At 38.8% G+C, this 16373-nt stretch overlaps 2 protein-coding genes and 1 long non-coding RNA gene across 4 annotated transcripts; 1 reads left to right on the top strand and 2 right to left on the bottom strand.

Moving 5' to 3' along the window:
* The first annotated feature begins 14 nt into the window (after positions 1 to 14).
* Positions 15 to 1583, top strand: LOC122092095. Its single transcript, XR_006144096.1, has 2 exons — positions 15 to 1241; positions 1418 to 1583. It is a non-coding gene; the product is annotated as an uncharacterized LOC122092095 (long non-coding RNA).
* A 572-nt stretch (positions 1584 to 2155) lies between these two features.
* LOC122092094 (protein CutA, chloroplastic) lies at positions 2156 to 10408 on the bottom strand. Of its 2 annotated transcripts, none has more exons than XM_042662407.1 (6): positions 9965 to 10408; positions 9487 to 9602; positions 8638 to 8700; positions 7548 to 7579; positions 7172 to 7266; positions 2156 to 2447 (listed from the first exon to the last, which is right to left on the bottom strand). In XM_042662407.1, exons 1-6 carry the CDS (start codon positions 10123 to 10125, stop codon positions 2366 to 2368), a joined length of 549 nt encoding a protein of 182 aa, XP_042518341.1. In that variant the 5' UTR covers positions 10126 to 10408; the 3' UTR covers positions 2156 to 2365. The 2 variants fall into 2 exon arrangements, with proteins under 2 accessions (XP_042518341.1, XP_042518340.1); XM_042662406.1 differs by having other exon boundaries at positions 9929 to 10407.
* A 2744-nt stretch (positions 10409 to 13152) lies between these two features.
* On the bottom strand, positions 13153 to 15657 carry LOC122091144 (pentatricopeptide repeat-containing protein At2g03880, mitochondrial). The gene has a single exon (XM_042660981.1). The coding sequence runs from the start codon at positions 15461 to 15463 to the stop codon at positions 13532 to 13534; it is 1932 nt and encodes a 643-aa protein (XP_042516915.1). The 5' UTR covers positions 15464 to 15657; the 3' UTR covers positions 13153 to 13531.
* Between the last annotated feature and the right edge of the window lie 716 nt (positions 15658 to 16373).

Genomic DNA, 16373 nt, shown 5'->3' with positions numbered 1-16373 from the left:
CACATGACCATCAATCTGCTCGTTTCATTATATTGTATTTCTAACCTTCACTTGAGTGGTTACAATTCTTTGTTCTTTACGTTTGAATTAGTATGAAAGGGTATAATCACTTCTCATTATATATTTTTATTTGGATCCATAGACAATTAGGAAAGGAAACTCAATATGAATATTAATAGATTTATATACATTCCTAGCTTTTGCTTGCTCTTCCCCCCTCTTTAATAGATGACACATGCTTTGAATAGAGTTGATTGGTGAAAGAGGATCCATTTTAGCCGACCCCACTTAGTTGGGATAAGGCTGAGTTGAGATGAGGACTGAGAAAAACAATCAGGAGCCATTAAATTATAACATAGACATGCCTTAACCATTTTCCGGTTGTGTTCATTTTGGAGACTTGCTTGCTTATGATGCTTCTTATATTCTTATTCCTTGAGAAACAGAAGAAAATGAGGGGGGAGGGATTAATAGAAAGACTGTTGCAGGGAAAAATAATGCATTTACAAGAAAGGAAATATAAATACAGTTTAATTTCTGACATAGCTACCATATATGTGTGTGCGTTTTTATGCCAAATTTATAGGATTGCCATATATGTATGCACGTTTTTATGCCAAATTTATAGGATTACTATCAGTAAGCTCTTATCTGTGTCACACGCTGCTATATGTATCATGTACGTCTTCTTGTTAAAATTACATAGAGGGGGATAAGAGAAGTGGATGAAGAAATATGATTGTATCATGGCAGAGGAGTTTATTGTCGTATCAGTTTTTTTTTTTCTGTATTGTTCAGTTATTATTTGGAGTAATAAGAGTGATGGAAACTTTGGGAAAGAAATGATCTTGTTGGTGCTTCGCAGGGGGGGGGGGAATGAAAATTGTCTTTGTCTTATCACCAAAGATAGATAAATAATTGCTTAAGGAGAAGTCATACAACTAAGATTCTTAGAGTATTCACCTGTACTGCAGCATCTTGCATGTTGTATTAGGCATGCTTGAGTTCGTTGTACCCTTTTAGGTTATCCTATTGTAGTTTAGGTTATGTTTCTGTGCCATTTTTTGTGCTCCTGCATGTACCGATTATACCTCTACTCATCTTTTGAGTATTTTATCTATATGCAGGCATTTGAGGAAGCTATAGCTGAGCTGGACACATTGGGTGAAGAGTCATACAAGGACAGCACTCTCATCATGCAACTCCTGAGGGACAATCTCACCCTCTGGACTTCGGATGTGGTAAATATAACTTGTACTAATATTTCTGTTGTTTTAACTTGCTACCTTGTGACCATATTTAGGTCACAACACATTTATGATGCCAATCAGGAAGTTGTCCTTACTTTTATCTCCAATTGTATTAGGACTATATTTTTCAGGAGTTAATAATCGTGCAACTGTTTTGGTCTTTGCAGGAGCAGCTCGACGAAGCATAGATGATAGGTCATTCATCTTCAGAAGGGAGGTGGGCTTGAATGTTATTTTCTGTATTCTGCATATATGACCAATCAATGTATCCTGTACGTTCAGCGAAAAACAACCCATGCTGTTTCTGATAATTAAACTAGATTTGCTTCGAAATTTTGAAGGATTCCAGATCTTCTACCAAATTGTCAGTTCAGAGTTCAGAGTCTTCAGACCCGTGACAGTATCTGCTTGTTTCAACTTGCCACAATATCTGGCGGATTCCTTTTTTGACTAGTATGAAAGCTAGTTTAGCCATAAATATTAACGCAACCTGTGATCCTGGTTACTCGACAAGGGGATAAGGTTCGCAGCGATTTGAAATCAGAGTTGGGGTTGACCAATTTTGATATGCTTCCTCTAAACCATTTTCCCAACGCTGAAACTCAGCTACCATAGATTCCATGTCAAAGGAATCTCACACATGATCTGCCTGATCGAATTATGCCTTAGCCTTTCTAAATCCAAACAGTTATGGTGACGACCATTAAAGTTGGGACGATCTCTTTTCAGTGCACCTAAGCATGCTGGAGATGTGCTTATTATAAAACCCATTAATTGAATCAATCTGACAATCCATTTTTAGAGATCCTTGGGTGAATGTCTCACCCTATTCCAACAATGCACAACGTTGGCTGTTGGATAGGGGCCGCCATAGGGGCTGGACCAATACCAAATCAAGATGCCACTTAAACAGAATACTACTTGTACCGGCTCCAATCTTTCATCCATAACACAGAGAGAATTCTTCATGCTGCATACAAAATAAAAGGTGCACTTTTGTAGAGATACTTCTTATTGTAGTTAATCCTGCATACACAACTAAAGATGCAATCCACAACGGCGCTAATGCACCATAGAGTTTAAAGCCGGGCCATGTCCTTTGCTGAGCATAATGATTACTCCCTCGTACTGCTTTTGATCCATTCCAGGTATGGAATACTGCCGCCCCTGATGGGCAATGCAATGACTTCGGGAACACTGAAACAAACACCATGAATTTATTAAGAGTTCAGGCAAAAAGGAACTTCTTTGCATTTCAAAATTCAGTGATTACTCAGGAACACGTTTCTATAATGACTACTACATGAAACAAAATTCTTCATGCCTGTACTCAGACCCTTCAACTCCTTGAGCCTCTTGATAAATACCAGTCAGGCTTAGAATGTTCTCCACCTCGTGATGAAGATAAGCAGAGCACTGGAGGTGCCATCTTGCAATGCCTTTTGATTGGATTTGGCAAAGAGGGACTTTGAGTGGATGAAACTGCTAATGTCTGAGATGAAGCTGATGGCCATTCAGCCTAGTGGTAACTTTTAGAATTATCATTGATGGCCTCTACAAATTAAGCAGGGTCCATGAGGAAGTACATGTGTTTAAGAAAATCTCTATGAAAGGAAAAACGATGGTGTGCGTAGTTGGGGAGGGGGGCAGAGGGTGGAGGGGGAGGTGAGGAAGATGCAGTGGGTGGGGGTGGGTTACCTGTGGGGGACTGCAGGAGGGGGTACCATAGGAAGGTATGGAGGAATGATTTAGGAATTTTGAGTTGCTAGGGCAGAAAGATAGGTGGAAGTTCAGTTTTCTAGGGGGACCCAAAAATGAAAATTAAGGGAAGAAACTTCGAGGAAATATAGGGTATAGAGGAGTGATAGAACTTCCCCCCAACACACGCTAAATGCCAGCCCAATGTTTCTGTAAGCTAACATCACAAATTCTAGCTGAAACTGGTCTCACCCCTGAATTGTTAATGGGGCCCATTATATGCCTAGAACCTGTTTTGTTGTCGCGAGGAATAATCCACTGCTTTTACAGAGTGAGACCGTGTTTCATGGTAGAAGCCTGCTAACATTTGCCGGATATCATATTACATTCACAGATAGCACCCTACCTCACATTGGAATTTATAGTTGAAATTACATCAATCAATATTTCTCTTCCCGGGAAGGGGGGGCGGAGGTGCAGCAAAAGAACGCACAACCACCACCCCAACTCTAGTTGCATGGGAGGAGAGGAAGACTAACTGCAAATCACATTTTATGTTGTATAATTTTTGTCAATATAGTGTAATTTGTACAATAGTTTCTGCATATTGTTTGGCCATCTCATCAACATAACCCATATGCAATTCGATTGTGTTTGGTTAAAATGGGAATGCTTCACCCCACCCCACCCCACCCCAACCAAAAAAAAAAAAGGAAAAGTAAAAAGAGGAACATTGACTATTACTACTTTAAGGTATGAATGGATATATTAGATTACAAAGGGAAAAAGAGGTTAATGGAACCCGACTGTCACATTATCAAAAGGGAAATTTTTTTCTTTTTGACCATCTCTTCCATTCTTCTTTTGCAATCTCTTCATTCCATTCAGGCTTGAGTTTGGGTTTGCAATCTTTTCCATTCCATTCAGGCTTGAGTTTGGGTTTGCAATCTTTTCCATTCCATTCGGGCTTGAGTTTGGGTTTGCAATCTTTTCCATTCCATTCAGGCTTGAGTTTGGGTTTGCAATCTTTTCCATTCCATTCAGGCTTGAGTTTGGGTTTTGGAACTTCAGGGTGACTAGACAGGGTACTTATTATTGGCATTTGTTTTTCATCAAAAGCCAACTGATATATACAGTGACCAGGTTTCAGAACCTGACCAAGATCAATTGAGCTAGGATGGAATTCCCCATAGGAAAGTGGTTTAGGTTTTCCTGCACTGTACAGAGGCCCTGCCCCGAGGCCCGGCTACACAGTTATTGTTTTAGTTATGGTATCCTCCTAGGGCACATGCTCAAAATAATACCCTATCGAATATTTTTCGGCATCATAGGCTATAACTGCACGGAAAAAGGTCTGAATGGTTAAGATGGAGGGGGGGGGGTGTTAATTCCTGACACCAACTCACCAAACCACCTTGGTAATAGAGGGTTGTGGTTGGCATTTTTAATCTGTAATGGTAGGTTCAGGTTCATGCTAAGTAGTTGCCTGTTTGGCTCTACCTGTTGGCGCTCAATGCGAGCTATCATTTTACATGAGAACCTGACTACCAACTTGAATTTAGACCCACCATCTTCTCCCCAGGTTAAGATGGTTAGGTTTGGGTGCTCAACCCATCCCAACCCAACCCATTGCCAACCTAAGTTAAAACCGTGTTGAATTCCATATACATAGTTAATCCAAGATAAGAATTACACGTTTGGGCTCCAAGTTAACAATGATCAATTTAAAAGAATGATGGTGACCAAATGTAGGGACAAGAATCTTAATTAGGCCATTTGATGTAGAGGCTATGGCCTGGTTGGACAGGCATGAATCACTTTGGAAAAACCAAGAAACAGCTCCTAAATTTATGGTCTGGAAAGGACTGGTAGACGTTTGGTAGTTTCTTATTCAGGTAGCAGGGATTTTATTTGTTATCTTTTTATTCCATTGTGTAGTAGGTTATGTTGGGATTGTTTAGAAGTTTCTCTTTTCTTTCCCAGATTACTACATTACCAATTAGAGAAGGGATTTCCTTTTTATTAATATCCTGTAATCAGAGATTTGAATGAGAGACTATGGAGGTTTTGTTTACTGTTGAGCCAAGGGAGGCCGTGAGGAGATTTTCTCCCTCAAATTGAACTTCTTTACTTCTTCTCATCCTGTGTTCATTGTTTCTCCCTTGTTACTTTTCTTTATTTCCTCTTAGCTGTGAATACCCTGTTCTGGCAATAGGATTGATTCAGCAAGAGAGAACTTGATCACTCTTATAACTTGTTCTTCCCATCTTAAACTCTGGATTCTAAACCCCCTCCCTAAGGTGACTTAACCTGCAGAACTTGAACCCAGTAATGTCTTCCTGTGCTGAGAACTTAAACTCTTCTATGGACTGAACCAACCAGTTCCGCCCAGCAAGGTTTCAGCAACTTTGATCTTCTCACTGGTACATTATAAGAGGTCACCGTCAGTTGATCTTGAGAAGGTTTTGGGATAGGATCATACCCCTACAGTTTCAGCCCGATTGGTGATTATATGAATAAGTTTTCTCCATCGTAACAGGTTACGTCTTCCTCCTCCTTGCCCTCCCAAGGAGGAAGACAACTCCCTCTCTTTCCCACGAAGTAACCCCTTTAAGCTCTATTTCTAATGGTGCCCTCCCCCATTCATACGTGCTTTCCATTTAATTGTTTTTCTTTTAAGGCTTTGAATTTCACTAAAATACAACACTACCACTACTTATATTTTTTGAGTTTCCACTGGCTATTTTACATTAATTAAGCGATGGGCAGTAATATGAATTTACAGATTTGCCATAATTCATAATACTTGAATTGTTAGTGTTGGATAGACCGAAAGCAATCTGAGCTGGGTTTTACAACCCTGGATTGCACCACCCTTCCAATGCATTCATTGTACAACCCAAACTCAGGAATTGAAATAGTGAACGATTGTGTCAGCTGTAGGTTGGGTACCAAGAATAAAGCCATTCAAGTTCCCTACACACTTACATTTCTGTAACCTACATTTTAGTGATTTTTATGGTGTCCAAACAGAGCCCTGCTGATGTAGATAAGTCACTTGGGCTTATTTTATTACAAATAAGCCTTGGGTTGTGTTATATATGTGTTGGGCCTTTGATCCCATGGATTTTCTTTGAAATGAATCACTTTAATGGGCTTAAATTATGGGTAGAAGGTAGGAAAATAGGATTTAATTCATTAGTTTAGTTAGTTGCTATTTAATTCAATAAAGGCCCATTAGGCCATTGGTCGGTTGTAAAGTCCTATATGGACTATTAGTTAGTTAATCCTACTCCATGTTGGAGTCATAAAGTCAAGTCCTAGTCCTATTTTGAATTCCTAGTTGTAGTAGGAGTGTCTAATCCTAATGGGAAACTAGCTCCTAGTTGTAGTAGGAGTGTCTAGTCCTAATGGGAAACTAGTTCCTAGTTGTAGTAGGAGTGTCTAGTCCTATTGAGAAACTAGCTCCTAGTAGTAGTTTGATTGTTATTCTGCCCTCTATAAATTGAGGAGCCTATGTACTTATAATTTCATATTTGAATGAATGAATTATTGAGTGATTACTCTTTAGCTAAAAAAACTGTTATTGAGAGGTGAGATGCCTAAACCTTTGAGGGGTGTGATACCCAAAACCTGGGAGGACTGGGTCTATACTCTAAGAAGATCAATCAATCCTCTCTTGAAGGTTATCTGAAGAAGACAATTTGTTCCTGCAGAATTCTTCACATTTTTTCTCCTAGGTCTGAAAATCAAGAAAGCGCATAACTCCATAACCAGCCGTCAGAAGCCCTTCATATTTGGGGGTTTTTGTACCCTCCCTAGGGACTATCTACGCCTAAAAGTGCAGCTTAATCGGACTTGCACAGATTTGGCCGCAACTTTCTCTCTCTCTAGCTCTATAGAAGGTCTTTCTCTCTCCTATTAGGTTGGGTTTTGGGCTGGTTTTGCTCATATATGGGTATCCTTGGGGGTTTATTTGATGGTATTATTTCTTTGTTTCTTGCTCCTATTTGTATTGTTTGGGGTTATAAATTGCAGAGTTAGTTACTTGTAATCTACTCCTGCATTACCTACAATCCACCCGCCACCCGCCACCCGCCACCCACAAACAACAGAAAGGAGGAAGAAAAGAAAATAAAAAAAAATTCAGGTCCAACATAGTCAAGCATGAAGACTTTAAAAGTGATTTTCCTAAGAGGAAGAGTGGAGAATATCAATCTTACTCGTATTCATGGTTGGCTTTGACATATTCTGTCAGAGCTTCCAAAAGAGATTCACGGGTCTTGATTACAAGTAGTTGTTCATTGTCTGTTTGGATCTGAAAGACAACAAGAAAAACCGATGGAAGAAAACAGAGATGAAATCCCAAAATAGATAACTGATGAAATATGAAAAATATTGACATCTGGTACAGCTTCCAAAATGGACTATAGGGTTTTGTTTATAATTTATAACTAGTTCCTCTATCTAGATAGGAGGATTATGCATGTATACAGAGACCACAATAGTAGCACTTAGTGAATGGCCATGACCAACATTACAGGAACATATAGTATGTACGAATTAATGATTCCAATTAGTGAGTACGGAATCCTATACCTCACCCTTCCATTTGTAAACTGACTCTATTCCTGCATCAACGAAGCAAAGATATTTCTCAGAACTTGGACACATCCCAGTTAATTCAGAGAAGCACGAAGGAAATTAAGTTTTTAGTAGATTAACATAACTGGCAATCCAAAAATGATAAAACGAGGAGAATATGAATAGAACACTAAACCGAGGAACCACTTTTCAAATGGAGTTGAACAGACACAGGTTTTAAGATGAAAAGGAAGTTTTTCCATGAATTATGACCTCATTAAACATAAAGCAGATCATCTCAAACATCATTTTCAACTTGGTAACTCGTACAAAGTATAATAGGCACCCCACTAAGCATTGAAGTTCCTTTTACGATTGACAATGAACAGTATCTCTTTAAGGGCACCTTAAACTATATTCCATCATGTCATTTAACCAGTGGTTGTGTTAAATGATGGCACACTTTGGAACCTGAACACCATTCATTGAGAATTACTCGATTTGACCGTGTTAACTGTTATACAAGCTCTAAAATTATCAAGCACACTTGAATTTGATATACTTAATTGACTTCAGGAATATACCTATCGCTGCCTATGATGAAATGATGGGAGACTTTGTACTTACCATTTGCCTTCTTTTTACATATAGGCACTTAGTCTCCTCTTTAACACCCTCCACACCCCCAAAAAAAAGGAGGTCCTTAGTTCACTACCCTTTTTTACCTCCTAGATATCCCTATCACCTAGAGAATGTTTTTAAGTGGTCCTTCGATCCATGAAATTAATGCAATGCCTTCCAACTTAAATCCATTTTATCAAATATCCACTCCAAAATGGTATCATCATCATCGTCATCAGACCACTACTTCTATGTCATCCCTAGGGTGTTTCTTATGCCATTTGTATCTAATACTAAGGACAAAAATGAATTGAAAAGAGGGACATCCTAACGCATGAAACAGCATTTGAAGGAAAAAAAAAAATGGAAATCAGTCCATTGTTCACAGATATGAAGACTCTCAATGGAGGAACATTTTACTTCAGCAATAAGAAGCAAAAATAAAGGCAATCCTAAGGCAATAACAATGAGTTGAAGCACAGGCCTGGTACTATGTTGACACATGCTGCAAGCTCTTCTTTGACTAAGCTCTGTGCCAGTTTCTTTCCTGCAGAAAAGGTTGAGTTAATATAAGCATGTAAACAGTTCTCCTCAAAGAAAAGAAAGGAAGGACAGAAGGTAAGAAAGTAAAATATAAAAAAACATGGTACCAGATGTACAAGGTGATATATTGGCTGGTAAAATATGGACAGCCATGAACAGCTCAAGAAAACAAACCATAAATCTTAGTTTAGTGCCTTACCTATCTAATCTTCCAACAAAGATCTTACAGAAACATTCAGGAGAAACAATATTGTGCTCGTATTAATTTTAATCCTTAGATAAAAAAAAAAGATATCATTTCGTGATATATTATCAAGCTAAAATCTCACATGTGGTACCAGTTGGAGATGTAGCATGAATTGCTCAGTATGGAAAGCAACAAGGCAGGAATATTTCATTGCAAGGAATGCACATAAACAATAAACAATCTTTGTCTAATTTCGCAGGACTTTGAGCAACAGGGTTGTTTGCACTACTGTATACTTAAAAGGCTGAAAAGTCATTTTATTAGAGCTTCATAGGCTTCAGAAACCAAATTGTATGCTGCTAACATTTGCAAGCCATGTATTGTGAGGCTTGGGACTGATTCCTCCTTGGGAAAGACATAACATTTAAATCCGGTAGCCCAAAAACTGGCAAAAATAAAACCCTAAACTAATTAACGGATACTAATTGCTTAATATTCAGCCACGATTGTGATCACAACTTTAAAACGATAATATTGAAATCAAATTAATTGATAGAAGCTACAATCACATTGACGGAACAAAATTAAAAAATAGATGCAGACCTGCTTCTTTGTTTGGGACAGTAACATAAACCACAATACTTGGTACGGTGCTAGAACTGCCTTCCATTCCGGTCGAGTGAAGAGCTCTGGCTGACGATTGGCTAACAAAACGCGATCTGATAATCATAATGTACATTAGAACGAGTAGCCATTGATGATAGACACCATTTAAAATTCGATACTTAAATAAGAACCCATTTCAAGACAACAGCAGATTAAATACACCATCTAAAGTTGCATCCATCAAAAGTCACGACCAAGATTCATACTACAGTTGATGTCTCATAAAACGAGTTTCTGATTGGAGAACTCCGGGGATAGGGTTAAGCAATCTAATTCAAGCAAAATTTTCTTCTTCATCGACAAATCACGAAGAAATAGAGTAGAAAAATCACATAACACTGATCATTCAAAGGTGCATGATAACAAAGAAAGAAGGTACCGGAGAAAAGGGACGAAAGGGAGAGACTTTGCGCACCCCGTCTTGAAGGAGGAAGAGAGTGTTGGGCTGAGGTTGGCGATACCCAAACTCAGCACACAGAAAGCACCAACCAAGGGCAGACGACGCCGCAGCAGGGCAGAAGCAGAAGAACAGGAGACGATCGACGAGGAGGCTCTGCACCACAATGTTGATGCCATGCCCTGCACACCCCAACCCCCTATTATACTAGTACGCTTTGGTCGATTCTCTTGAACCGTCACGAAGCAAAAGAAAGCTCCTTATTCTCCTTCCAGAGACTACACGTGTTCTGCAGTTATTCAGCCACGTGTCCTCTTATTTTGGCTAGTTTCTTTTCTTGGCTTCCAAACTCAGGCTCAAGTGCAGTAGGAAAAAACAAAGGAAGAAGGGAACTCAAATTTTGGGCTTTTCCAAAAGGATCGGGTTCCAACTCGATCCCTGGAGGTCACTGAGTTCACCGAGGTGAAGCCTCGGAGTGAACATAAAATGAAGAACAACCTGACATGGTGGGATGCTGTTATTGGTGCCGGAATCTTCGTTCACTGGAAATCTTACTATTGTGGCTGTTTTAGGTAAAAGGGTAAGATAGTCAATTCAAATCCACATTAACAGAGACTTAACGACAAGAGGTTCGATTTTAATTGTCAATAATATAAGGGGTGCTTCGTTAATAGTGATGCTGTAATATTTTTTAACGAAAACAAAATACATTCTTTAGAAATAAGAGAAAACATAAAATCATAGAAGTCCATAGAACACATCATACCTCATTTCCTGAGCAAAGAAGCGAGCAAGCACCAGTATAGCATTATTACAAATTCTTAAAGAAAATTTATATAGTTTAGCACAGCCCAATTGAACATCAAGTAAAAGTTTAAAACACTCGGTCGCACCAAAACCTTCCCATTTGGTATGAGCTTAAGCAACTATTTTGAATTCATCCATGCTTTAAATAAGTTGTACCTAATCTTCTAACTAGCTCTGATCCCTTATAGAAGCTCTTTGGCGTTTGCCTCGACCTCAACTCCAGCCACACCATAACCAAGCCCTGCAAACATAAACTTGTTTTGACACGCAATGAACGCAGCTCACCCAACCTTATAACCTGAGGCATCAACACTGCTAGCAAACATAATTACTGGAGAATTCATGAAAGGTGCGTTGAGATTGATTAAGGCTCCAGTGTAGAAAAAAAAAATTTGGATATGAGACAGAATTGGAAGAGTAAAGGAGAAATTAAACAGGTGAATATCATAATTCCACTTGGATACATTTTGCAAGATGACATCAATTTAGTTTTACCTTTCAAAAAACCATTTGATTCCAATGTATGCTTATAAAGTAAAAAAGTAATGGCAAGAACCATTGAATGTCAAAAGAAGAAAGATGATTGTTATTGAAAATGGATAAACATGCACCTAAAATTGAGTCGTCATTTAAGGACTCAGTTTATAACCCCAAATCCCCTGCCAACCCAAAGCCTATTGGAGAAGTTACAAGAGAAAATAAATGCCACAAACTCTCTTTATTGATTACAAAAAACACATTTATCATCCCCTTGACATAAGCAGCTAATTTTGACTTATAAAGCCACTCATCAAGTAACATTCTCCACATGAAAATCTAAAATTTTGGATGGATTACATCTTCCGAAAAAATTCCCACCATTTCTCAAAATTTGAAGACACCCAAGTAATTGGAATCATAATCAAATTCTAATGCAGGACTGTAACAAACATTATAGTGGATAGCTGTCCATACTTAGAAACCACACAAAACTACTTGTCAAAACAAGCATGAAAAAGCTACAAGAACTTTTCATTGATGGGCAGCATTGGCTTAACAAGGAAAATTAATGATGGAGAGTTTTGATTTGTATCCAATCAATTCCATGACATATCCTGAACCAATAAACTAAGAACACTTAGTTTTGAAGAATTAGTAAGGCCATTCCCATCACTCATCCATTTTTATGATGTAAAACATCGTATTGGATCATTAAGCTAAATACCTCTGTTCACCACACACCAAAAAAAGAAAAGAAAAAAAAGGGCTTCTACTATGAATCCATTGTTCTTTTATATCTTGGCAATATAAAAATTATTCATTTCAGATTTACTTACACACGCCCAGGAGCAACACCACAGCAGCTGCATGATAGCATCAAGATTACAATTGAAAGATTGCATTGATCATTGAAATTTCTATCACCTTTGGCCGCCTTCTTCTAGAGTGTCATTTTCTGTGTACGCTGTTGTAATGTCCTGCTCCTGCAGTATTGATATCACAGTCAACCTCAACTATGGTATAAAGAGCTTGTAAGAATTGTTCATTTCATGGAAAAAGAAAGATGGTAGATTACCAGTGGTTCCTAAAATCCAATAAATCATTGAACATAAATAAATCCAATCAATGGTGTAAAGAAATCCTGAACTCACTCATAGAACCCAAATTTGATCCATCCCAAAGGAGGTTTTTTTATGAGGGCTTAGTTTGCTGCATTTCTATAGAGCCACAAACTCTCTTCCTTGGTATTATACGATTGCTGAAGCCATCTGTAGCCATCTATCTCCCATTTACGCTTCTGAGGAGCTGAAACTTACTAGCACCCAATAGAATAGTACAAAGTTGTATGAATCAGGTATACTCATTCATTGGGAACACTTTAAGAAAGAGGTGGGAAGATTCGCGAATCAGTATGTATTGAGGCTACTGTTTCCATATAATCCTAACAGCATTCTTTCCTTTCCTTTTTCAGTGGGATTCTTGTGAAAACAATTTACCTCAAAAAAATGATGAATAGAACTATAACAGAAGGTTAGTGAATACACCGACGTAGCTAAATTATGTTGTAAATTAATATAAAATTTTGAGTAATGACTACTTAGCTGACTTGAAAATTAGACGCTGTAAATAACAAGGAAATCATTCTTTTAAGAGGACTACTAATGTAGGGATGCAAGACATAGAGGAGGCCTTACTTGACCAATACACATTAAATACAGTCAGGGCTTGCAACCTAATATATTTAAATAATGAGATTAGGTCAAAGGGAAACCAGATGTCAATGGAAGTAACATTCACATGATTAGGTCGTTTTGGCCCCAAAACATCTTTGTGGGACATATTGAATTGGAATCCCAAGTCAGAGAGAATGACATTAGCATTAAACATCAGGGAGATCTTCATCCTCACAATTAGAGATAAAAATGTCTCATCCAAAATGTCAAATTTCCAATACTTTTCACTAATTATTTTACAATGCAACTAATTGAAAACAGTACTCAAAGGGGCAAGTCGACAGTATAAAATGTTAAATTCAATAAAAGAGTTTAGGTTTATAAAATAACTCCTTGGGAGTTTCTAGAAATTTTTACACTGCTACATTCCTCAAAATCAAGAATCACATACATTAGGTAATTATAATTAGAGAAGGGATACCGGATCTGTATAAGAGGGCAAAACACAAGGTTCAGTGATAGAGGATGGAGAGGAGACCAATGGGTTTGAATGTTCTTTTTCTTTTTCTACCATTTTGTAAGTGGATTGGGGTGGGATCAAGAATTTATATTCAAATGACAGTAACTACCAATAATCCCCACAAGAGCAATTCCCATTTTCAAAATGGTGGTATCGGACAGGATCCCTGATCACAATGTGTCGACTTTCAACCATAGAGACAAGTTTAGCAAAGGCATGGCAGTCACCGCAGATTCTGAGGTTCTTCATGATCCTCACAGGCTTCTCCCTTGATAAACTTATTAGGCCTAATGCAATGGCCAACTTCTCACTGTGGAAACGGAGAGAATCTTCTTTCTGTTCCATCTCAAGATCATGCATCACAAAATTTGTGTCTGGAAAATAACCCACTTCCATTATTTTTGGAATTAACTGGTTTAGCTCCAGTATGATCTTGTCCATTAGAGGGTGTGACTTATCTCCAAATACAAATGCATGAAGTTGTTTTCCAACTTCAATCCAGCTACACCCCGGTTCCTTCCGTACTCCTCTGTCGCTCATGATCCTCCTAACTTTTGCAACCTCATCCCACATTTGAGAATTCGCATAGATATTAGATAGGAGTATGTAAGTTCCTTCATCCTGAGGTTCCAATTCTAGGATTTTCTTTGCTACATATATCGCCAGGTCTGTGTTTTTGTGGATCCTGCATGCACCAAGAAGACTTCTCCAGATCACTGCATCTGCACCGCATCCCATTTCATGGATGAACTTGATGGCCTCATCAAGCTTCCCTACCCTTCCAAGAAGATCAACCATACAACCATAGTGCTCTTTTCCTGGCTTGATGCCAAAAGTTGTATTCATTGATCGGAAATAATGCCACCCATCTTCTTCCAATCCAGCATGGCTACAAGCAAACAAAACCCCCACCATGGTAATATAGTTAGGTTTGGGGCCGGAAGCTTTCATAAGAAACTCAAATATGTCAAGCGCTTCCCTACTGTGGCCATTTTGCGCCAAGCCTGAGATCATTGTGCTCCAAGAGATCACATCTTTCTCTGTCATACGATTAAAAGTAGAGTTTGCATCTTCAAGGCTCCCACATTTACAATACATATCCAGAAGCGCATTATTTAGGATCAGATCTCTCTCAAACTTCATAATATGGGCATGAACTTGTCTGCCCAATTCCGCCAGCGCCAGACTAGTACAAGCTCTCAGAACACTTGTCAGTGTAGCTTGATTTGCAGGAAAACCAGCTTGCTTCATTTGTTTAAAGAGGTCCAATGCTTCATCGCCATTTCCATTTTGAGCAAACGCCCCTATGATTGAGTTCCAAACAACCAAGTCTCCTGTGATCATCTCCTCAAAAACAGACAACCCACTGTGCAATTCACCCCATTTTGAGTAAATATCAATCAGGGCACTCCGAACAAAGACATCAGAATCCAAACCAACCTTAATTATACAACAGTGGAGCTGCCAAAGGGTTGATAATCCGTCACAAGCTCTAAGAACCGAAGAGAAAGTGAACATATTAGGTATGACACCTTCTCTAAACATTAGAATCAAGAATTTCAGGGCTTCATCATTGATCTTATTATTAGAATAAGCTGCAATCATTGTAGTCCAAGTAACAACATTTCGTTCCACCATTTTATCAAACAAGTTGCGTGCATCGTCTAACAAATTGAATTTCCCGTACATGTTGAGAAGCATATTGTTTAGAAACATTTTAGGCCCTTTTACATTGGACCAGATATGCCTGTGGACGAGCTTGCCTTCTTCCACAGAGCCACGAGCTATGCAACACTTGATAAGCTCCGAATAACTAATTGGGTCAACCTGAATTTGGTGCTTTTGCAGAGCATTCATGGCTTCTATGGCTCTTGGAATGTCTTTTTGGTAGCAGAACCTGGTAAAGCTTTGAATCAGGGTAGTGGGATTGGGAGCGTTATCTAACATTTGAGTCCTCGTGAAACTAGAGAAATGTAACAGTGAAGGGAGGAACGGCCGGACGGGACATTGCAGGATGGATTTCAAGGAAGTTTTCATATGTCAGGTTTGAACCGTTGGAATCGCGTTCTGCCTCGCCTCTCTTCTGCTCCGATCCTCTTTTTGCTATCTGGTTGCAGTTTCTGCAACAGAGAAATCAGAGAATGCTGTCAAGTTGAACTAACGGTTACATTGTGGAGCTCTTCTTGAGTTCAGTCAAACATGATTCGAGTAATCCAATCCGCGCTGATCCAAGGATCCCAATTCTTGGCTAATGGATTGGCATCTTCTTAAGCCCAATAAATGGTTGCATGGATAATAAAGATCATGTAGACTTGGGCTGGACCCTGCCAAAATTATCCAAGCCCAATTTGCAGTCAGTTGAAGCAATTGCCTCTGGAACATCTATTTCTTGGGTCTGCTCTCTTTCTATGCGAGGCTGCACATTGGGCTTGATTTGGCCTTGGATAGGTCGGCTGAAGTCAAGGGCTGGGTGGTTTTTATATATACATGGGCCTGAGCCCATACAAACTAACTACAAAACCAAAATTCAGAAGATGATGAATCATGTGAGTTGTGAGGTAAAATGATTTGAGGTGTTCTCAATTTCATTGTAGCCCCCCCCCCCTCCAAGAGCGGTGAATCTTCATGTACTTGAAACGTCCCTGATTCGTGGATATGGCATCTATTAAATGAGGAGAGAGAAAATAGATGCCCTATCCACGGACCAGGGATGTTCACATACATTCACGTACGTGAAGATTCACCAGACTCCCTCCCCCATCTTAATTTGTGTTCTATTGATTTATTTCACCAAAATCTTCTTTACCTTTTCTATAAAGAAAAAAAAAATTCTACATCATTATTTATTATTATTTGGCCTTTATCGGTCTGGGCCAGCCCAAACAATAATTTGACCTTCCAAACACAATCTTAGGCCAGCCAAATCCATACTTTAGGCTATATCAAA

This window comes from Macadamia integrifolia, chromosome 10 (assembly GCF_013358625.1).
Source record: "Macadamia integrifolia cultivar HAES 741 chromosome 10, SCU_Mint_v3, whole genome shotgun sequence".
In the NCBI taxonomy this organism is placed as follows: domain Eukaryota; kingdom Viridiplantae; phylum Streptophyta; class Magnoliopsida; order Proteales; family Proteaceae; genus Macadamia; species Macadamia integrifolia.
The sequence above is the reverse complement of the archived record's forward strand: the minus strand, read 5'-3'. Positions and strand labels throughout refer to the sequence as shown.